Consider the following 24675-nt stretch of genomic DNA (forward strand, 5'->3'; position numbering starts at 1 on the left):
AACCAGCCAATTACTAATCTACAGCAAGCAGTGGTACACAAGAAGCCTAGGTTGCAGCTGATTTTATTTTAAGCTGGCACAAGGGTTGACATTGGAGTGGCTATTATTTATCTTTTCAAATGATCCAGTGGATAGAATTATGTTTTAAGATTTCTGAATTTGAAGATAACACCAAACTTAATGGTGGCAAATCATAATTATCAGTGTGCCAATCCAAAAAACTCCTTTCTGTCAACAATACTTTTTTTTAGAAAAGTGATTAGTGCTGTTTGATATAAATAATCTAGGGGTGTAACCTCTAAACAGAGAATTCTAAAATTTTATTTTGACCTTGATTAAGCTAAATCAGTAGTACCATCTGGAATTTAGGTTTCTCTCTTTTCCAAAAAAAAGTACAGGGAGTACAATGGAAGATTGTCAGTGATTACAGAGTTAAGCCTTCAGAGCTGTGAGTAATGACTGTGGGACTCTTCAGTCTTGTGCAAAGACAAGGATGATTTAAAAGAAGTGTATAAGATTGGTGTTTGCAGTATTTAAATTTCAGACATTTTCTTTCTGGTGCATCAAGTGCTACCTTAAGAAGCCCAGCATTTCAAACGAAGGAATTTTTTTAAAAAATGGAAAGTTCAGGCAGGACTTCATTTACCGTAGTGATGCATGAAATGAATTCTGCACTTGCAAAGGTGGTGAAACAGCTCACGAAGTTTATGTCAGCTAATATGATCCAGGGTGTTTAAACATTGAAATGTGTCGAGGAAGTCTTTTGGGAGTTGAATGGACAATGTAGATGGAATGTTCATGTTATGAATTTATGGTTAACATCTACCAGTGCCTTTCCTGTAGTGTTATCCATGGAAAATTGGAATAAGTGGATATTTCTCAGTGGTGCTAAGAATGGGATCAGCAAATAAACGATTGTAAAGCAAAATATGGATTACTAGTTGATCTACAGTCATGTTGCACATAAGAATTTGGGAGTAATTTTATGGGAATTAAATTTAGGCACATAATTGGAACAGGGTGTGGTGATTTGATAAATTTCTTTTAAAATTGTATCTGTTTTGTGTTCTGAGTCCCTGGATTCACACTTATGCTGGCAACTTTTTCTAAACTTGTTATGCTGTAATTATATGTTCCTACCACTTATAACACAATACCTGTATTGGTTGGAAAGAAATGTGTAAAATGTTTACACAGGCAGTTTCATAATAATGTGAACATATGAATTTCCAGTACAAAAATTTAGAAAGGCGTCTGGCAATGTAACAATTTTAATATACATGTTTATATAAAATTTTTGAAAAATTTAATTTATCGGTGTGTTTTTCTTGCGGTAATACCTTTTAGATTTGGACTAACCATTTGGATTGACAGCACCTGGGAAAACAGTTGGGTGCAAGTGTTTTATTCTGCTTTCATAATTTTTCATATTTGCATAGTCATGTTTAACTCACAATGGCATTCTAATGTTTGTTATGAATCTTCAGTAGACTAATACCTTGTGCATGAAGTATTGGAATAAATGGGGAGGAACGTGGAATAATTAGAATAATATTTATCTATATTTATAATTTACATGGTGAAGTTAATGAAACCTGGAGGAAAACTAAGAAGGCAGGATTCAAGCTAATTTCTTTTTAGAACAGTGGCAGTATTAAAAAGTTATGGTCAGGTCTTAAGAAGACAACTTCAAGCTAATGAGTTCAGTAAATGCTATCTTGGTAGATGCAAAACACATAAGCAGAAAATATTGGAAATACTCAGTAGGTTTGACAGCATCCATAGAGATTCAAAGAGTGTTAGTGCTTCAGGAAGGTGACTTCTCATCAGAACTAAATTCTGAACAGGAACTGTTATGAAAGTTCACCAATGTTAATCCGGTTTCTCTTTCCACAGGCCCGAGTTCTTAGAGTATCTTCTGCTGTTATCGCAGATTTCAAGCATCCATAATTTGGTTTTATATCAGAACCCAAATATTTTCCATTGCACACTGATTAAACTTCTCTTTGAAATTACAATTTTCTCTTTTAAAAAAAGGTACATTAGGTTGCAAAGACAACACACAGCAAAGAATAGAATTTGCGTCATGCATAATACAGTAATGTTATGGGAATACCACTGTCAGGAGAATTTTAAGGTGTACAAAATGGAAACTGCTGCAGGAAAACAGCACAGCCATGAATTGAATAAATAGTTTAATAACTGTGATAGCTATAATATCCAAAACCAAACAATTATTACAAATACCAATAAAATAACTACCAACACTCAGACAGGGCAGAGGGAAAATTGTCACTCATCATAAGTACAGTAGGAAACCTAAACTGCAAGTTGAGTACCTATATTTAAAATCAATCTGGTTACATAACAAAGTATAATGATTATTTGTTTTGCATTAAAAGCAGCTGTCTTCATAGAGCAAGGATGTGGATTGTAACTAAAAGATGTTGATGGATACAACTGCTGTCATAATACAAACAGGCTAGGTGCAAATATTCCAATGGCTATAATACAAGCTTAAGATGCATAATCATGTGATGTGATAACTCCTCATTTACCCATATCAATCATTGATAATTCTGCCCTCCAACCTCCTTGGCCTTTCATTCAATCCTGCCTTCTAAGTTTTCCTCCAGGTTTCATTAACTTCACCATGTAAATTATAAATACAGATAATATTATTCTAATTATTCCACGTTCCTCCCCATTTATTCCAATACTTCATGCACAAGGTATTAGTCTACTGAAGATTCATAACAAACATTAGAATGCCATTGTGAGTTAAACATGACTATGCAAATATGAAAAATTATGAAAGCAGAATAAAACACTTGCACCCAACTGTTTTCCCAGGTGCTGTCAATCCAAATGGTTAGTCCAAATCTAAAAGGTAATCTTGTTCTGTTTTCCCAGTAGTCCAGAGGATAAGAATTGAAAGGGAAAGCAGTGGAAGTGGAGAAAATGAGATTCGTCTAAGTAAACAAAAAGTTAATATTGATTTGTAGCCTCTGTAAAGGATTTTTCTTTTGTTACTCGTTCACTGGATGTGGGTGTCAGTGGCAACATCAGTAGTTATTGCCCACCCTCAATTTCCTGGAGAAAATGATGAACTGTTCTCTTGACCTACTGAGATGTAAGAACACCCACAACTTTTTAAAAAATTTGTTTGTGGGTCTTGGGCGTCGCTGGCCAGCATTGATAGCCCATCTCTGTTTGCCCTGAGAAGGTGATGGTGAGCTGCTTTCATGAATTGTTGCAGTCCACTTGTTGTAGGTTGATCCACAATACCAGTAGGAAGGGAATTCCAGGATTTTGACCCAATGACTATGAAGGAACGGCAGTATATTTCCAAGTTAGGGTAGTGAGTGACTTGGAGGGGAACTTGCAGTTGGTGGCGTTCCCAACTACCTGCTGCCCTTATCCTTCTAGATAGAAGTGGTCGTGGCTTTGGAAGGTGCTATCTAAGGATCTTTGGTGAATTTCTGCTGTGTATCTTAAAGATAGTACACACTGCCGCTACTGAGTGCTGGTGGTGGAGGGATTGAATGTTTGTGGATGTGGTGCAAATCAAGCCGGTAACTTTCCCCTGGATGGTGTCAAGCTTCTTGAGTGTTGTTGGAGCTGCACCCATCCTGGCAAGTGGGTAGTATTCCATCACACTTCTGAATTGTGCCTTGTAGATGGTGGATAGACTTTAGGGTGTCAGGAGGTGAGTTACTCACCACAGTTTCCCTAGTCTCTGACCTGCTTTTGTAGCCACTGTGTTTATGCAGTGAGTCCAGTTGAGTTTCTGGTGAATAGTAACCCCAAGGATATTGACAGTGGGGGATTCAGTGATGGTAATTCCGTTGAATGTCAAGGTGCAGTGGTTAGTGTCTCTTATTGGGAATGATCATCGTCTGGCATTTGTGTGGCGCGAATGTTACTTGGCACTTGTTGACCCAAGTCTGGATGTTATCCAGATCTTATTGCATTTGAGCACAGACTGTTTCAGTACTTGAGTCGTGAATGGCTGAACACTGCGATCATTGGTGAACATACCCACTTGAGACATTATGACAGAGGGAAGGTCATTGATGAAGCAGCAGAAGATTGTTGGGCTGAGAACACTACCCTGAGGAACATCTGCAGAGATGTCCTGGAGTTGAGATGACTGACCGTCCACAACCATCTTCCTTTGTACCAGGTATGACTCTAACCAGTGGAGTGTTTGCCCTCCTGATGCCCATTGATACCAGTTTTGCCTGGGCTCCTTTATGCCATACTCAATGAAGTGCAGCCTTGATGTCAAGGGCTGTCACTCTCACTTCACCTCTGGAATTCAGCTCTTTAGTCCATGTTTGAACCAAGGCTATAATGAGATCAGGAGTTGAGTGACCCTGGCGAAACCCAAACTGGGTGTCACTGAGCAGGTTGTTGCTGAGCAGGTGCTGTTTGATAGCATTGTTGTTGACCCCCTTCCATCACTTAATTAATGATGGATAGTAAATTGGGTGGTAATTGGCTGGGTTGGATTTGTCCTGCTTTTCGTGTACCTGAGCAATTTTCTATATTGTCGGGTAGATACAGTTGTAACTCTGCTGGAAGAACTTGGCTAGGGGAGCGGCAAGTTCTGGAGCACACGTCTTCAGTATTATTGCCGGAATGTTAACAGGGCCCATTGCCTTTGCAGTATCCAGTACCTCTAGCCTTTTCTTGATATCACGTGGAGTGAATTGAATTAGCTGGAGACTTTATCTTTGATGCTGGGGACCACTAGAGGAGCCTGAGATGGATCATCCACTCGGCACTTCTGACTGAAGATCGTTGCGAATGCATCAGCCTTATCTTTTGCACTGATGCGCTAGGCTCCTCCGTTGTTGAGGATGGGGATACTTGTGGAGCTGTCTCCTCCAGTGAGTTGTTTAATTGTCCGCCACCATTCAAGACTGGATGTGGAAGGACTGCAGAGCTTAGATCAGATCCGTTAGTTGTGGGATCGCTTAGCTCTGTCTATTACTGTTTATGCCATTTGGCGCACAAGTAGTTTTGTTTGGTAGCTTTTCCAGGTTGACACCTCACTTCCAGGTCTGCCTGATGTTGCTCCTGGCATGTCCTCCTGCATTCTCCCATTGAACCAAAGTTGATCCCCGCTTGATGGTAATGGTTGAGTGGGGGATATGCCAGGCCGTGAGGTTGCAGATTGTAGGGAGTACAATTCTGCTGCTGATAGCCCACAGCACCTTTATGGATGCCCTGTCTTGAGCTGCTAGATCGATTTGAAGTCAGTCCCATTTAGAATGGTGATGGTGCCACACAACATGATGGGAGGTTATTCTCAATGTGAAGGCAGGACTCTGTCTCCAAAAGGATAGTGTAGTGGTCATTCTTACCCATACTATTATGGATGGCTGCTTCTGCAGTTGGCAGATTAATAAGGATGAGGTCAAGTATATTTTTTCCTCTTGGTTCCTTCACCATCTGCCACTGACCTAGTCTAGCAATTATATCCTTGAGGACCCGACCTGCTTGATTAGTAATGCTGCTACCAAGCCACTCTGTGGTCATTGAAATCCCCCACCCGGAGTACATTTTGCACCCTCGTCGCTTCCTCCAAGTGTTGTTCAACATGGAGTATTGATTCATCAGCTGAAGGAGGATGGTATGTGGTAACCAGTAAGAGATTTCCTTGCCCATGTTTAACCTGAAGCCATGAGACTTCATGGGGTCTGGAGTTGATGTCAAGGAATCCCAGGGCAATTCCCTCCCAACTGTATACCACTGTGCCACCACCTCTGCTGGGTCTCTTCTGCCTGGTGAGATAGGATATATTCAGGGATGGCAATGGTGGTATCTGGGTGCTATCTGTAAATATGATTCTGTAAGAATTACTATGTCAGGCTGTTACTTGACTTGTCTGTGAGACAGCTCTCCGAATTTCGGCACTAGCCCACAGGTGTTGTTCGGAAGGGAGTTCCAGAATTTTGACTCGGTATAAGAATGCTGGTACAATTCCAAATCAGAGTGGTGTGTGGCTTGGAGGGGAACTTACAGGTGGCAATGTTCCCGTTCATCTGTTTCCCTTACACTTCTCGAGGTTGTGGGTTCGAAATGTGCTTTTGGAAGACAATGTTGAGTTATTATGTAGAATTATTTTATAGTTCAAATGTAACATTCCATTTAAGTAAGTACTTAAAAGTTTAATCTTATACTAATTGTGACTAGCTTGGTGTACACTATTACTTTAATTTTTGAAGTGGCAGTGTCTAAAATTTCCATATTATTACCTGAACTGTGTAAATGGTTTTTCAAATATGGTCCAGACAAAATATTTAAGCTAGGACAGTTGCTGAATGTGTTGGTAGTTTTAGATTCCAGACAATTTTGACATCAACATCATGTATTAAAATAATTTTAAAGCTCATTGACTGAATCATGATAAGTTACATAGGAGCAGGAGGCGGCCATTCGGCCCTTCGAGTCTGCTTCATCACTCATCACGATCATAGTTGATTGTCCAACTCAGTAGCCTAATCTTGCTTTCTCCCCATAAATTTTGATCCCATTTGCCCTAAGTGCTATATCTAGCCACCTCTTGAATATGTTGTGTTTTGCCATCAGCTGTTTCCTGTGGTAATGAATTTCACAGTCAAGAATGTCGTGCTGCAAAAGCACAGCAGTTCAGGCAGTATCCGTGGAGCTGGAGAATCGACGTTTGGGTATAAGCCCTTCACCAAGATGATTGGCTTATGCCCAAAACATTGATTCTCCTCTTCCTTGGATGCTGTTTGACCTGCTGTGCTTTTCCAGCACCACACTCTCGACTCCGATCTCCAGCATCTGCAGTCCTCACTTTCTCTGAATGAATCTCACCACTCTTTTGGGTGAAGAAATGTCTCCTCATATCTGTCCTAAATAGTCCACCCTGAATCCTCAGACTGTAACCCCTGGTCCTAGATGCACCCTCCATTGGGAATCTCCTTTTCGCATCTACCCTGTCTAATCCTGTTAGAATTTATAAGTCTCTGAGATCTTCCCTCATTTGTCTGGACTCCAGTGTAAACCTAGACAAACTCACCTCATACGTCAGTCCTGCCATCTCCAGAATCAGCCTGGTAAACCTTTGCTGCACTCCCTTGACAGCAACAGCATCCTTCCTTGGGAAAGGAGACAAAAGTGCACACAATATTCTAGGTGTAGCCTCACCAAGGCCCCGTGTAGCATGCATGTTCCTATACTTGAAACCATTTGCCTTATTTACCGCCTGCTGCTCTTGCATACAACTAGTGCACAAGGATACCCAGATATTGATGCACGCTGTCCTCCCAATTTACAGCCATTCAGATAGTAATCTGCTGCCTTGTTTATTCTTCCAAACTGAATAACCTCACATTTGGCCAAATGGCACCATTTGAGGCTGCTTTTGGAGCCTTTATACAAAAATAAAGTGTTGTCGTCTTGGCTGTAATCTGGATGCACTTTTGGAGGTGGAAAGTGACTCTTGTTCATGTACTCATATTTCAGAGGACCATATTTTCATACTCTGGTTTCTCACAAACCAATGTTTGCTCATCTTGGATTTAGACTGTTCCCTTTAACCTTCTTTTGTTAATCCTGTGTTCACTGCGCTTGTCACTAAGTTGCCAAAAGACAGAAACAGTCTTTTGCTGTTTTCATTCTTAAAACCTCTTGTCATTTTGAAAGTTCATTTGGTCTCTGTAAACCTTCTTGGATCCACTGAAATTAAAATTTTTCAAACCTTCATTAATAGCAGACATGACAAGTTCTGACTATAGTCTAATAAGTGGTTTCCAATACTTTAATAACCGTCTTAAGATGGAGTATTTGGAACTGTATTCAGTAATTGTTCTGTTGTATTTTTAATAGGCGTTCAGCATTATGTTTTCAGTGTCCAAATATTAAATCCAGGATCCCACTTTTTTGTTTCCCATTTGGCTCTTGTATGTTTAAAAATCAGTCTATAAATGCTTAGATTTCCAGTTGGTTGCACAATCTTATTCCTTTCATTGCTTGTCTTTCCAAAAATTTAAATTCCTATATTTCTGTATTTATCTGCATTTGCCCACTCTTCCAACATAGTTTGTACCTTAGAGCTCCCTTAGAATTTGCCATGTCCAGTGAAAGTGTCATCAGTAACTTGTGATATGATTCCTCGTGTCTGTCAGAGACCCAGGCATCTCTCCTTGAGCAATACTGTAATTACATCTCTCAAAGCTGAACTAAATCTGTTTAGCCCTGAACATCCATTATTTCCACCTGTAGGTAGGGTTTTCAAGATTGGTTACATGTTGGTGGTTGGAACTATGTCATTTGGATATTTTAATACTGGCAGAGCAAATGTGTCGTTATGAATGATGTTGAACCCTTGAGACTCTAATAAACAATTTTCTTAATCCCTGTTGATAGTGTTTAAAAGTGTGTACTTCTAAATACAACCCGATTCCCGGGTCTGGCAAATTTCTTGGAGAATTGTATCGGTCTTGTATTCTGAATTCCTGCCTGGTTTTCCAAGTCAGTTTGTAACTAAAATCTCTCTGCTTTACAATGCAGATATTCTGAACATGACAGGTAAAAGCAAGACTTATGCCCTGTTTTTATTGTGACAGGCTTCATATTAGGCTTTACTTGTCCACAGGAAGTAAATGATGTCTTCAAATCTTAGTTTTATTGCACATCTTGAATTAACCTGAGAAAGGCATGGTGGGTTGTCTTGAATATTAACAGTCCTTGTGAAGATGCACCAATTATGGCGTTAAATGAGGAATGCAAGGTCCTTTTACCCAGTGATAATGAAAGAACGAAATCTATAGTCACATCAGTGCAGTCATTATTTTTGTTTTTGGACATATTTCCCTTTGCTGTCATAAGGGAAAGATGAAGATTCACCAACCATGACCAGCAACATACAATTATATCTTTTTTAATGGCCTGTTTCTATTTTAAATTCTGCCAGTGGTTTACGATCATTACCTTCATGCAAGTGTTCAAACCTTACAATATCTGGCCTGAAATGATACTGTAGCTGACAGGTGGTGACACCTTTTTACTAATAGATTTGCTGTAGCATTTTATTTAAATGAAAGTAAAATCTAATGTCAATTTCTTTACATGATTAAAAAAAGTTGATTATTTCTTTGACACAGCAAAAGTGTTTAAATAGAGTCAGATGTGCAGCATAGAAATAGATTGAAAATGTTCTCCCTTAAATTTTGTGGGCAGCACAGTGGCCCAGTGGTTAGCACTGCTGCCTCACAGCACCAGAGACTCAGGTTCAATTCCCGCCTCAGGCGACTGACTGTGTGGAGTTTGCACGTTCTCCCTGTGTCTGCGTGGGTTTCCTCTGGGTGCTCTGGTTTCCTCCCACAGTCCAAAAAATGTGCAGGTTAGGTGAATTGGCCATGCTAAATTGCCCATAGTGTTAAGTGAAGGGGTAAATGTAGGGGAATGGGTGTGGGTGGGTTGCGCTTCGGCAGGTCGGTGTGGACTTGTTGGGCCGAAAGGCCTGTTTCCATACTGTAAGTAATCTAATCTAATCTAATCTAATCTTAAAAAAAAGACCCTTCGGTCCAACTCATCCATGCCATGCAGATTATCCTATCCTATTCTAGTCCCATTTGCCAGTACTTGGTCCATATTCCTTCTAAACCCTTCCTCTGGCAGCTCATTCCATACACGCACCACCTCTGCATTTGAAATAAAAGTTTGATTTTAATGCTTTTAACAAATTAAAACCATGGTGTGGTACATTTCATCTGGGAATGCAATAAGGGAGAGCAACGAGAAGCACAGTGAAAATTAGCATCACTTGTCCAAATGAATGACAGCATAGATGATTGTTCCTTATAAACATCATTATGCAAGCCTTGCATCCTCAAACAGATGCCCTGCATATAGGGCACTCATCTTAAATTTCATCTAAGGCAACTTATTTTTGGCATTGAAACATCAGAGTTCAGCCAGAACTTCACTTGAGAAGACAGTGGTAAGAAAGAAGAGATAGTGTATAGTTTTTGATTGATTACCATGTGAAATTATAATTTTAGTTCCTAAATGTTCACTGGCTCATTTGGACATTTTGTAAACTGACAAAATTTATCTGAGAAAAAGGCACCCACAGAAATCTACAGTGTGTGTTGAATTTTTCTGTCTGGGAACCAGGCTCTTTATGTATGTAAAATGTGCATCTGCAAAATTGTTTGCTGGATCCTAGAGTCTGATTTGCAGTTTGGTGGCATAAACAAGTTGCTGTTGGCTGATATTCAAAGCTATAGTTACCATCATCTTGCTTCAGCTGCAGTCCTGTTGTTTCACAGCAGGAAAAAAATTAAGATATTTACTCATTTGTTACTAATTGTTAATCATGTCACATTTGTGTTTTTTGACATGAATCAATGTAGTATCATTGTTTTGACTAAATTCTCATTGATATATGTGTGACACTACTTTGTGTGCTTTCTGGATTTAAATACAGTATTTAACATTCTTCCCTTGGCATCCCATATGTATAGAATTTGTCTGCAAGGGTCTTTTGTGGAGATTATAAACTAATCTTTGGGTGTGAGGAGAAGTCAATGAGGATTGCAAAAGCAGTCAACTGAACATTCAAGCGCTACACTGAATGATTGGGCCTTAGCTTGTATTTAAATTACAACTGTTCCAGTCAGATTTTGAAAAAATCAAATCAAGCAGTAACTAATCTGAGGCTGTGTTACCAATAATAAAAATAAAGCTAAATTCAGCACTTGTGGTGGAGAAACCCACAACCTTAGTTCAGCTCTTGCTTTGACATTTTTATAATGATAACCTTGTATTGGGTCAAGATTCCATTATTTTGGACATGTGTTGCTGCCATTTAATGAGGAAGTTTTGACTTAACTTTGAATAGATTATTAGAAAGTAAAAGTAATTTCGTTCCTCTGGAGCAGGTGGGACTTGAATGGGCCTCCTTACTCGGAGGGAGGGGGAGGACATTAACCGCTGTGCCACAAGAGTCCTATGTTTTGACTTTTCTTTGAGCTAGTGAACTACTAATAGGGGGGAATTTTTCCCCGACAGTTCTGCATGCTGGCTACTTCGAGTGATACAGATCCATGATGAAATGTAGCAGTCCTCTGATGTGTTCATAAAGCGTTTGAGGTTGTGTATCATGCAATATATGTGTATATGCACAAATCATTCTACAATTGAAGAAACTTGTTAATAAAACTTGTAGAAAACAAGTACTTTCATAACAAATAGTGCAGCTTGATGCTGTGGTCATATGTCTGTGTTTTTGTCAGGACAATCTGACTGCCATACTATTGCAGCAGTGTGCAGTTCATGGTGACAAGCTGGGTGCGTTCAGGATGTGATGCATTCTAACAGGCTTAATTAAGTCTGTTATCCTTTGTGCGAAGATTTGTAGTTCGGGTGCTTGTTGTTGTGGTTCTGTTCTCCTACTGATTTTTAGGTGGAGCCTTTGCATGAATGGGCAATCAAAGTTATGATGAGAGAAAACTTGCACTTGATCTTTTTGAAAAATAAAAAAAGAAATATTCAGTGAGTAGGATCTCATGATCAAAGGAAACCTGCGGTGAGTGGTACTCCCATTTACCTGTTGCCTTGGTCTGTTTACATGCTGGTAATCATGGGATTTGGAGAAGCCGTGGCTGCTTATGTATCTCTTTGTAAGATGCAGCCCAACACTGCTAATATGATGTGCTGATGGTTGAGGGAATGAACATTGAAATGTGGAATAAGGTTGAGCTTTTTACCTGGTGGCTCGAACTGTACTCATCAGGTAAATGAAGAGCATTCCATTGCACTTGATTTTTGCCTTGCAAATGGTGGAAAGATTGAGGAGCTAGGACATGACTTGTGTGGCAGACAATTGAATCTCTGGCTTGCTCTTGTAGCTGTGATATATATGTAGCTAGTCTTGTTAAGTTTCTGGTCGATTGTGATCCACCAGGACTTCTGTGATGCTAATTGTCATTGAACAACAAGTGGAACTCGTTAAAGCTCTGTGGAGGTTGTCATTGCCACAGGAGAGATTGGATAGACTAGAATCGTTTTTTCTTGAAACCGAGGAGGTTGAGAACAGGACATGATTGTGATGTATAACTTTGAGTGGCATAGATAGTGTTGACTGAAAGGAACTTTTCCTTGATAGAGGGATAAATGATGAGTGTACTTTGATGCTCTCATCCTGTGGATGAATAAAAAAGAATGTCTCGGCCAGCATTTATTGCCCATCCCGAATTGCCCAGAGGGCAGTTAAGAGAGCGCCACATTGCTGGGAGTCTGGAGTTGCATGTAGGTCAGACAAGATCAGGATTGCAGTTTCATTCCCTAAATGAAAGTCTATAAGGTATGAGCAGGTAGGAAAAGAGTTAAGTTTTGGGTGTATAAGACACAGGCTCAGCTGGCATGACATATATCAGATAAGAACTTGTATTAAACAATGAGTTGCTGGACGCATGGTTGACAAGGTGAAAAAGCATTCCTTATGTAAAGCCATTTAGCAAGATGAAAAAGCAGTCATTATGTCAAGTCAGTTAACAAAGTTAAGAACATCTATTGCATAATGTCAGATGGCTTAATCTTTACTGTTGATACTTGCTGATTGGGTGATCTTTGTAATCAATATAGATATTGCCTTATCTGGAGGCTGCTCTCTGTAAGTGACTATATAATTCATTAAGAATCTGCTGTTTGAGAGAAGAGCTCATGTCCATGTGTGCATGGGTGATCGTTTTTTCTCCAGTGCCCGAATAAAGGAAGATAGAACCCATACTGTGTCTGAGTGTTTGCTTCAACTTATACAGGAAAAGGGAACCGGGACGACACAAAAGGCATTAGTGAACCAGATGAGTTTTTCCTGACAATTAGTAATTATTTCATCATTGTCATTAAATTCTTAATTCCAGAGTTTTAGTGAAATCAAACTTCACCATCTGCCATGACAGGATTGGAACCAGGGTCCCTAGAACAGTACCTGGGTCTCCGGATTTACAGACCAGCAATAATACCACTTGGCCATTGCCTCCCCCAATGTAAGTTAAGGTAAGGGACAGAAGATTTAGGAAGGATGTGATGAAAATCCTTTTCACTCGGAAGATGGTCGGAATTTGGAACTGACTACACCCTTTCAGGCAGAGGCATAAATCCTCATAACCTTTGAGACATCTTTAGATGTACTCTGGCAATGTCAAGACATACAGGGCTATTAACCAAGTACTGGAAAATGGAAGTAGATTAGTTAGGTAATTGGTTTTGACTGGTGTAAGACACACAATGGACTAAAGAGCCTTTTTCTGTGTTGGAGACCTCTGCCACTATTGGAGAGATTCCTGCCAGGTTTCCAATTACTTCAAGATTTCTAAGGCTCCTTGAGAATGTGCTTAGTTAAATGTTGCTTTAATGTCAAGGACTGTTGCAGTCAAATTGCCTCTGGAATTCTGCTCTTTCATTCATATTTGGACCATGGCTGTAGTGAGGTCTGGTGTTATGTACCTGATATAATCGAAACTGGGTACTGCTATGGAAGTTTTTGGTAAGTGTTTCTTAAAAACCGCATCTGCAAGATCATCCATTACATAGCTGATTGAGACTAGATAAATGGGATAGTAATTGGCAAGATAGGATTTCTCCTGTTGTGTTGACAGACAAGATCACAATTTTTACAGCACAGAAGGTGGTCATTTGGCCTGTTGGCTTTATTGATTCTGTGAGTGAATAATAAATAGTGCTGTCCCAGTGCTGTAACTAGGCTGGAGTAACTTGAATAGAGGTACAGCTAGTTATGGATTCCATTCTTCATTGGAATGTTTTGAGTATCTAAAATGCTCAGACTTTGTTGTCATCACATGAAGTGAATATAGTTGACTGAAAGTTGGCTTCTGCGGTCAATGTCTTGGCAATTCTGGCTGGAGATATCTACTTTAGTCTTACCCCTTGTATTCACCTGCTGGGCTGCTCCGTCTTTGAGAGCATACATGTTCTTTGAGCTGAATTTGCCTGCTAGTTGTTTGTGTATCACCATTCACCATTGATCAGCTCAAAACTCTGTATTAACTTAGTTTTGCAATTGTTTTTCATTCTCAATACCCAATAAAAAGCTTCTTTGGTTGGAATAAAAAAAAGCAATGTTGGTTTTGGTGTTTGCAATTTGCAAATTGTGTTTTAAATAAAAGCAAAAGACTTAGATTTGTGCAGTGCATTTCATGACCTCAGGATATCTTGGATGTACTACAGCCATTTACACACAGTGATTTAGATATAAATGTCAATTCAACTAGGTCAGATATTGGTTGAGGGTTGAATGTTAACTGGGATACTGGTATTTCAACAATGCGATGGTACTTATGTCCTGAGAGGTTTTTTTTAAAAGTATTTTGACCAAAAAGCTTTATCCTTGCAGCACTCCCTCAGGTCTACACTAATATCCGTCTATGTAATATGTTTGAGATTCTGTGAAAGATTTGAGCCCAGACCTTCTGGTTCAGAGATGAAAGTGCTGACTTTTGGGCAGCATGAGCTTGATTCTGTTGGAAGCAGTGTCACTTCAAAGACTGTGTATATTTGAGTGTCATTGCTGCACTGTGCTTCAATCTCTACAAATGGAATACTGCATTCTTGGCTGCAACATTTACAAGCAATGTAAGGTTCTTTGCTAGATTTAGAAGATCGAACAGCACAGTTCAAAGAGAAATAGTCAGTTCTCGTGGTTTTTTGCCCAGCATAATATTGCCAGAGTAGATTATTTGATCATGTTGTCTGCCACTGAATGTTGGGAGAAAGTGAGGACTGGAGATCAGAGTCAAGAAATGTGGTGCTGGGAAAGCACAGCCAGCATCTGAGGAGCAGGGAGTTGGCTTTTGGACCATGAGCTCTTCATCAGAAATGTGTGGGGGCAACCTCCGGATACAATGCATCATCCTCTGCCATTTCTGCCACCTACAAACAGACCCCATCACCAGAGGTATATTTCCCTCCCCACCCCTATCTGCATTCTGTAGAGACCATTCCCTCTGTGACTCTCTCGTTAGGCCCACAGCCCCACCAACCCACCCTCCACAACTGGCACCTTCCCTTGCCTCTGCAAGAGGTGTTGAACCTGCGCCCACACCTCCCCTCTCACCTCCACACAAGGCCCCAAAGGATTCTTCCACATTGTCCTGCACCTCCACACATGTCATCTACTGTGCTTGTTGCCCTTGATGTGGTCTCCTCTACACTGGGGAGACAGGATACCAACTTGCGGAACATTTCAGAGATTACCTCTGGGACGCAAACACTAAACAACCCCATCGCCCAGTGACTTAACTCCCCCTCCCACTCTGCCAAATTCTAGCCACTAACACCTGGAGGAAGAATGCCTTATCTTCCACCTTGGGACCCTCCTACCGCATGGTATAAATGTGGATTTCACCAGTTTCCTTATTTCTCCCCCTCCCCCAACCTTCAATTTATCTCTCAGCTTCCTTGGTCCACAAACAGCATTGCTGATGAAGGCATTATGCTCGAAGCATCAGTTCACCTGCTCCTTGTTTGCTGCCTGACCTGCTGTGCTTTTCCAGCACCACACTCTCTACTCTGATCTCCAGAATCTGCAGTCCTCACCTTCTCTCTCTCATTCTACCTCCATGCAATACTGTGCCATCATAGATATAGAACATAAAGCTGAACAGCACAGAAACGGGCCCTTCGGCCCACATTGTGTCGAACATGACACCAATTAAACTGTTCCTTCTGCCTGCCCTTGGTCCATATCCCTCCACTCCTTGCATATTTGTATGCTTATCTACAAGAATTCAAAGTCTTTAAATGTTTATCTTTCCGGTCACTTTCTTTGCTAAACTTTTCATGCTTCAGCAATTATTTGAGTAAAGACCTTTATTCCCCTCTTTTTTTCCTTTGTCACAAGTTTGAATTATATTACTAACTGTCTTTTTTTCTGCTCTTGGATTGTGTGACCATGGGAGGGCTATATTTATTGTCCAGTCCTGATTACCTGGCTTTGCAGAGTCTGCAAGTCAGCTTGCATCTTTTGAAGGCCTTGTGTGATAAACCAAAATTCAGTTGTTGAAGTTTGAGTTGCAGGAATCTGGCAAATTGTTCAATATAGGTGAAGTAGTTTGTTGAGGCTTATAAATTGGTGTTGCAAAAAAATATTTTATCATCTTTTATTGTGATGCACAGAACAAATTTAGATACTAGTCATGGCTAAATGCTGATGTTTTTAGGCTACAAACAATGCATGTGTTTTACACACCTTTTTAAAGATGTTGTAAATTAATAAAGCTAGTTTGAATTTTAAAAAAATTGAATATTGTCCATGATACAGAATATTAATCTACTGATTTGTTAGCTGCTTGTCCATAATAAGATCAGCAGTATATTTTGGGGAGTGGGGTGTGTGTATGTGTGTGTGAAGAGGAGGGAGGAAAATGTTTTGATGTTAGAGGGACTCAACCAGAATTGCTGTCATCCATGGCTTGCTGCTTTGTCACTGTCTGTGAAGCAGCTAAGGATCAAGTATGATTTAACACTTGAACTACTGAGTTTTGAAAATAATCACTTGTGAGCTGGGATGTGCGTATGTTTTGCTGGTCATCCCTAACTGTCCTGGATATCTTATCACTCTTTGTCTTTAAATTCTACTTATTCCCACAATTGTTGGACTGATACATGCATCACTTTATGTTTATAATTAAACTCAGATAATTATAAACTCTCAAAAAAAACCCCAGAAAATTTGGTTTTGTCCCCTGCAATTTTTAATCCAAACGAGATGAAACTTCAATGTGACTGTACTTCAATTAAGTTGTTTCAGAAAATGTTCTTGGCCTTCTGACGTTGTTCTTTAACTGTAACATTACCATTAATAGGTTTGTTGCACCTTGATGTCCTCTCTTGTGCCCTATTATGGGATGTTTACAAGAACCTATCTTTTGTTCCAATATGTAAAAAATGTCCAGCTGCAATGGTAAAATGTAAAATTTCTAACAGCCCTTTCAAGAAACAGTATTTTCTTGGTCCATGTCCATTCCATATCACTTCTGAGGCATTTTTAGTGGGACAGGCAGTCTATTACTCTGTATTGGTTGGGAGGGAAAAGGCAGACAGAATATGATAAAAATAAAGGGAACGTTCTTTGACTGCAAGTTGGCAACAAATGTTTCTTGGATATTCCTGAGATATCAAATTTGTATTGTGCAAACAATTTAAATGAATGTACAGGCAGTTGTGCCTTCAAATTTACAGCTGACGGTTTTAAACTATAAAATACATTGCATAGTTGAAAGTGGAAGGTGACGAATTATACAGAGCATGAACCAGTGGAGTTAAGTATGGTGGGTGTGAGGTTATCCATTTTGGTTTTGAGAAAGGCAAGTATCAATGTTGAGAGGCAAGCAACATAGACAAATTACAAATTTAAAATGGAAATTGCTGGAAAAGCTCAGCAGGTCTGGCAGCATCTGTGGAGAGAAATCAGTGTCAACGTTTTAGGTGAGATGATTCTTCCGATTGCTAAAATAAAAATTACAAAAAGTTAATGCATAGACAGAAAATGCCATCAATATATCTTTTTGAGATACCTTTATCTCAGAAAGATACAATACGAAATCAAGGACTGAATGACATCACAGGTTCTAAAGAGACAGTATAAGATAGCAGATGATGACACACCCCTCTCAGATTGTCTCAACGTCTTCTATGATCGCTTTGAGCAGAATTTCGGTAGAGAGGTAACACCTATTCCGACAAGTCCTGATGAGCCTAGCCAACAGTCACTGCATCAGAGGTCAGATCAGTTTTCCTTCATGTGAATCCAAGGAAAGCAATGAGACCAGACGGAGTACAGGCCATGCACTCTGAGCATGCGCAGATCAATTGGCAGAAGTCTTCTCTGATATCTTCAACCTCTCCCTGCAGCAGGCCACTGTCCCTGCCTGTTTCAAGAGGGCCAACGTCATCCCTGTGCCTAAGAAGGCTCATACAGCATGTCTGAATGACTACATCCAGTGGTCCTAACCTCGGTGGTCATAAAGTGCTTTGAAAGGCTGGTCATGGCATTAATCAACTCCAGCCTCCCCACTACTCTTGACCCACTCCAATTTGCCTATCAGACCAACAGATCCATGTCAGATGCCACATCACTTGCCCTTCACTCCTCCCTAGAACAGTTTGACACCAAGAACAACTATTTAAGAATCTTACTCATTGACTACAGTTCAGCCTTCAACACTATTTTCCCCTCGAGACTGATTACTAGAATTGGTGATCTCAGACTAAGCCCCACTCTTTGCAACTGGATCCTCCGTTTCCTCACCCACAGGCCACGATCAGTAAAGACTGGGGACAATATTTCATCCTCACTAACACTGAACACTGAAACGCCCAGGGTGTGTACTCAGCCCCCTACTGTACTCACTGTATACCCATGACTGTGTCACCAGATGCCATTTACAAGTACGCTGATGACACCACCATAATCGGTCAGATCTCAGATGGTGACAAAACAGACTACAGATGGGAGGTGGAAGACCTGGAAAAATGATGCACTGAGAACAACCTAGCTCTCAATGCCAGCAAAACCAAGGAACTCATTATTGACTTTTGGTGAGATGTTACTCATGTCCCCCTACACATTAGCAACACCACAGAGGTGGAACGAGTGGAGTGGTCATCCGCAATAAGCTTTCTTGGACTCTTCATGTGGATGCATTGGTTACATAAGACCAACAACGTCTCTCCTTCCTCAGGCAGCTGAGGAAATTGGGCATGACAGTGATTACCCTTGCCAACTGTTATAGAATGCTCTCGATGGATGTATCACTCCCTGGTATGCCAATGTACCATTCAAGATTGGCGGTGGTTACAGAGAGTGGTGAACAATCTCAAAGGCCAACATCCCATCTATAGAATTCATTGACCAGGCCCACTGTCAAGGAAAGGCAGCCAGCATTCTCAATGATCCACCCCTCCATGGCAATGTTTTTCTACAACCTCTACCTTAGGGGAGAAGGTACAGAACTGAAAATGTGTTGCTGAAAAAGCGCAGCAGGAAAAGCCCAGCAACACATTTTCAGCTCTGATCTCCAGCATCTGCAGTCCTCACCTTTCTCGGAGAAGGTACAGAAGCCTGAACACGTGCACCAGCTGGTTTCGAAACAGTTTCTACCCGACTGTTGTTATACTGAATGGACACTCAAACTTTTAGTATTTGCCTGTACCTGTATTTTGGTTTTTGCCACTGTTTACCTCTTATTTACTTATCTATGTTATTTAACTATGTGATCTGCCTGTATTGCTTGCAAGGCAAAGCTTTTCACTGTGCCTCAGTACAAGTGACAATAAATTCAATTCAATTCTTCTGGAATCTTCATATACCCCATCTGTTGTACAGCATTCAGTTTGAGTACCAAATCTTGAGCTAAGTAGGGACATTGGACCTGAAACTCTCCTTTTTCTCCACACATTTGGGTCTTTTCCCAAGGTTTTGCACACCAAATGCAGTTCATACGCACCAACTTCTGCAAACAGTCAAAGTTTATTGAAGCTAGTACAAGCTTGATGACCTCCTTGGCCACCTTGTAGGCATGCGAGGTTGAGTCCAAGTGAGGCCCTGAACAAAGAAAACCCATCTTCATACAGGTCAGTTGGCCATGCTTACGGATACTCTGGTCACTCCGCACAGTCACATAGTACTTAAGACAACCCCCACCTACTCACAGCCACATGTTAGCCCAGGCACAATGGCAGGATAAGATGATGCTAATGCGCTAATCCTGGGGAATAGTTACGCAAATGATTTCTTGACTCAGTGATTCCCCAAGATGAAGCAGGAAAGCATTTCTGACAATAGCAGGGGAGTAAAACCAAATGACTGTCTAAATGAAGTGTAAATTACAATGGTCGTCATCCGCATTGTTTTATGATTGTTGTCCCCACCCAAAGACAGTGTAGTTTAACCCTTTAATCTATCAGGTGGCATGGTAGCTCGGTAGTTAGCACTGCTGCCTCACAGCACCAGGGACCCAGGTTTGATTCCAGCCTCGGGCAACTGCCTGTCCGGAGTTTGCACATTCTCCCTGTGTCTGCATGGGCTTCATCTGGGTGCTCCGGTTTCCTCCCACAGTCCAAAGATATGCAGGTCAGGTGAATTGGCCATGCTAAATTACCCATAGTGTTAGATGCATTAGTCAGAGGCAAATGGGTTCTGGGTGGGTTACTCATCAGAGGTTGGTGTGGACTTGTTGGGCCGAAGGGCATGTTTCCACGCTCTAGGGAATCTAATCTAATCTAATTATATTCATGTCCAGAGAGATTCCCATTTAATCTTTTAACATCACACGCAGATGTTGCCAGACCTGTTGCATTTATCCAGCAATTTGTTGCGTTTTTGTTTTTGATTTCCAGCATTCACGGTTCTTTGTTTTCTTTAAAGTAGGTTAGGCCTATAATCTCTAGAGTTTAGAAGAATGAGAGGAGATCTAATCATGCTATACAATATATAAAGGGAATTGACAAATTCAACATAGGATGTTTCCTGATGTGGGGCAATGCAGAATAAGAGGACGTAACCTTTTTAATGGTAAGAGCTAGCAGATTTAAATGGGGTGAGGAGGAATTGCTTCTTTCAAAAAGTGATGAATCTGTGGAATTCAATAGCGTAATAAATGCTGGATACTGACTAAATTTAAGGAGGAGATAGAATTTTAATTAGTAATGGATTAAAAAGTTGTGGAGAGCAGGTAGGCGAGTGGAGTTGAGGCAGAGATGAGATCAGCCATAATTATGTTGAATGGTGAAGCAGGTGTGGGAGGTTGAAAGGGCTGCTCCTGCTCTTAGTTCTTATGAAAATAGAATAAATTTCATCAGTGTGGTCCAAACCCTTTTTTCATTTGTAGCAGTGCCACAGAGCATATTGTGTTTTCTATGATTCATGACTTTTTTTGAGCACCAGCCAGCTGTTAATAAGGAAAGAATGAAAATGATTTTGACCAAGTAATCTTGCTACTACAGGCAAATTGGAAACTAGATTGAAGGGACTCATAAGGAAAGTTGGAAACATATGTGCAGAGGGAAAAAGTGAGGACTGCAGGTGCTGGAGATCAGAGCTGAAAATGTGTTGCTGGAAAAGCGCAGCAGGTCAGGCAGCATCCAAGGAGCAGGAGAATCGACGTTTCGGGCATGAGCTCTTCTTCAGGAAAGGGCTTTCGGGCATGAGCCCTTCTTCAGCCCTTCTTTTCCTGTGCAGAGTCATAACTCACTCCAGAACTTCTGAGGGGAAAAGTTTGAGCTATAACAGTGTGAGCTGAATAACTTCCTGCCTATTTATTATTTGTCTTTGAGAACAATATTTGACCCTTCTTGCTCTATAATGTTGGTGTTGACTGTTATGCTTGTTTTAATACTATTGCATGATGGTGTGACACCTAGAAAATAATTTATTCAGAAAAATGAGACTTGAGCAGCTCCAATTATGACCACAAGAATAAGTAGGTTTTGCATCATTGCTATCTGTCAATTTGCATAAAAATAAGTTTTTTGTACTTAGTCATAATGTTTTTCCAAAGGCATGTTTCAACAGTATATATTTGGGGATAGTTGATGAACAACTTAAAACTTTTACATAATTTTACATTGTATTTAAAGAGTAAACACAAAATTGATAAAACCTTAGGATCTCTCTGGCATTACCTTCAAATGTACACTCATATCATTTTTCTAGTAATGTACGTCGTGAGAACAGTATCATGAACAAATATTGTAAAATTGGCACCACATTAGTCAAAATGTTTTACCTCTTAAGTGGAGCAAACATGAATGCACTACTGTAAATTAATACTTTTTTCTGTAAAGGTCAATAATTCAACATTGCAACATATTTGATCATTTTCCAAATGTTAGCTGCAATTGCAATCTGTTGTTAATGAATTTTCTTTCTTCCCACAGCAAAACTGTACAATCAAAAGTGGACTGCATTTTGGTGAGTGCTAGATGCAAATTAAACCTTTATCAATTCATACCATTTCATTGTGAACTAATATTTTATGTAACTGTAAATACCTTTTAAATACAACATTCCTTAGTTGTAGATGTGTAGCTATAATAGTAGGAAGATTTGCATGATGTGGTGCAAGTTACTTCTATAATGAAAGACAGAACCAATGTATAATGATCTTTCCAGATCAATCCAGAATACTTTAAATTTATAAAATAATATAATGTATTGAATCGTTTGAGTACTAACACATTAGTAATTTTCCCCACAACGTCTGATGAACAGCAGTGAAATAATTGGCTAATTATGATGCTTCAGGGAGGATAATTGATTAAGACTATGTATGAAGTAGTTTTGCTGTTTAGGTAATGCGCGAGACTCTTTAACATCAGTACAAACCATTTGCATGGCTAGATAAGATTTGAGTTTATCTACAACAGTACAGCACCTTTTCAGTGCTGCTTTAAGTTGTCTGCCTTTGAAGATTTGTCCTGAGTAAAATCTAGTACGCATCAGAGAGTTTTAAAAAATGCCACGTTGAACGCCATGACTTGGAGATGCCAGTGTTAGACTGGGGTGGACAAAGTTAAAAATCACACAGCACCAGGTTATGGTCCAACAGGTTTATTTGGAAGCACTAGCTTTCGGAGCGCCAGAAGGAATGCATTCCAAAAGCTAGTGATTCCAAATAAACCTGTTGGACTATAACCTGGTGTTGTGTGATTTTAACTATGTTGAATGCTAGTTAACTCCAGATATGTTCACCATTCACACTTGCATTCTAAACATCCATGCACAAAGTAGAAATATCCCACTTCTCAACCCAAACTTGCCTGCCTACCTGCCCTTGCCCAGGAAAGTTCCAAGATGAAACATAACTTCCTTGGTTGGATTTTTGACCTTGTTTTGAGAAATTTGGTTGACTATTAGGTGTGTGAACTGTTAACTTTGTCCATTGCATAGTCCTTCAGAATCATGCTGAACTATTTTTCTTTCTCCTACCTGCCAATTTAGCCCAGCTTTTCTCTCCTCCTCACCTGATGTTTTGGATTACAGATTCATGCTTGCTGATCATCTTTTGGTACCTCTTCAAAGTGATTGCCATTCATATTTGAGTGGTACACGTTGGCAAACCATTTGACTGCTTTGTTTTGGGCACCATAGTCAAACCTGATCCTCCTTTATGCAGTTTTCTGTATAATGGTAGTTGCAGGAGAGCAATTGATTATAGAATAATAAAGTTCCGAGGGAGACTGTTTGTCCTACTCTGCCTTTACTAGCTGTTTGAAAGAGATAATCATGGCGGTTTTTCTTTCAGGCATTTATTGAGCTTGATGTTGGCAGTTAACATTGAATTTGCTTCCAACACAGTTTCAAGAAGTGCATTCCACATCTTCATGCTTCTGGTTGAGAAGAAACCTCGCATAACTTTTAAATTCCTATTTCAATTTTTCATAACTCCAAAGTGATTGAAGATCAAATCTGAAATTTTGTTGGCTAGTATTAATCGTCTACACCTGTTTAAACTTAGTGAAACCTAAATCATTTTTCAAAGGAATGCCACTGTTTCAGCCTGGAAAGGATGTGTACTATCACTAGCTTTCCAACTGATCCTGGAGAAGCATTATTTAGTTATTCATCCATATGACCTTGCTGAGATTTTGGAATCCCCATAACTGCATAGTTCTCTCTTTGACTGGAGCTTTGTGTGGAACTTGACCGAGAAACCTTACTGGAGTAAGGCCATTGGAAGAATTTACTTTGAATTATATTATCGCCTGTAATCAACAATAATTTGAGTTCCTTGGCCACACATTGTGGTTTGAAATTAGCTTTTGAAGTATTTATCTATCTACTGTTTATATTAAAGTGCTAGTGATGTTTACAAGGTGTTGTTTCTCCTGACTAAGAGAATATGTTCTGGTCCAATAAGGAACCTTTTTTTTCACTTGCTACTTTAACAAAGCCAGCAATAATTATAATGCATACTCCATAATTAGAATTGTTCCCTGTTCCTGCTGACATGCTTCCCTAGGAAATCTGACTGTTCCTTTCTGCAGACAACATTGTTCTTTGTCAACCCTCTTCTCCCCTCTGAGTGTACTGTTTCTAAGGCTGGAGTTTATTTAACTCTACTCCATGATAATTTTTAACTCGTTATTGCTAAATTAAATAATGTTGGATTGCCTGCACTTCTGCCTCCTTATACCTTCATGGTGGTGCCTACTGAGTTATGGAGCTGTGGAACGTAGGATGTAGTCTTGGTAGAAACTGGCAAGGACACCTTTTTTTTTGGGGGGGGGTGGGTGTTTGCATAGACAGAAGACAACAAAGAAGTACAGCAATTTATAACGTTGTAATATCTACTAGAAAAAAAGTTATGCAATGTTTTGAGACATTGCTTACATGCATTCTCATTGATGGGTTATTCTCACAATTGCACTTTGATATCCTTGTTACTAAAAGCTGTTGAATCAATGAAATCTTTAAAAAGACATGATGTTTGTATAAAAAACTGACAACTGTAAATGCTGGATATCTGAAACAAAAACAGAAATTGTTGGAAAAACTCAGCAGGTCTGGCAAAAGTGTGGAGAGAAATCAGAATTAACATTTCAGGTCCAGTGACCCTTCCTGAAAACTGATGGTATCTCGGAGAAGGTAGGTTTTTATGCAGAAGG

At 39.9% G+C, this 24675-nt stretch overlaps 1 protein-coding gene across 1 annotated transcript in view; it reads left to right on the forward strand.

The window, feature by feature from the left end:
• The window catches only part of rfx7a (regulatory factor X7a), an 85666-nt gene that overhangs the window by 2796 nt on the left and 58195 nt on the right, over positions 1-24675 (forward strand). Inside the window, exon 2 of the mRNA XM_060852996.1 lies at positions 21946-21979. Coding sequence (XP_060708979.1) covers positions 21946-21979 — 34 coding nt within the window. The remainder of the gene's footprint in view (positions 1-21945; positions 21980-24675) is intronic.

This window comes from Hemiscyllium ocellatum, chromosome 39, assembly GCF_020745735.1.
Source record: "Hemiscyllium ocellatum isolate sHemOce1 chromosome 39, sHemOce1.pat.X.cur, whole genome shotgun sequence".
NCBI classification, from domain to species: Eukaryota; Metazoa; Chordata; class Chondrichthyes; order Orectolobiformes; family Hemiscylliidae; genus Hemiscyllium; species Hemiscyllium ocellatum.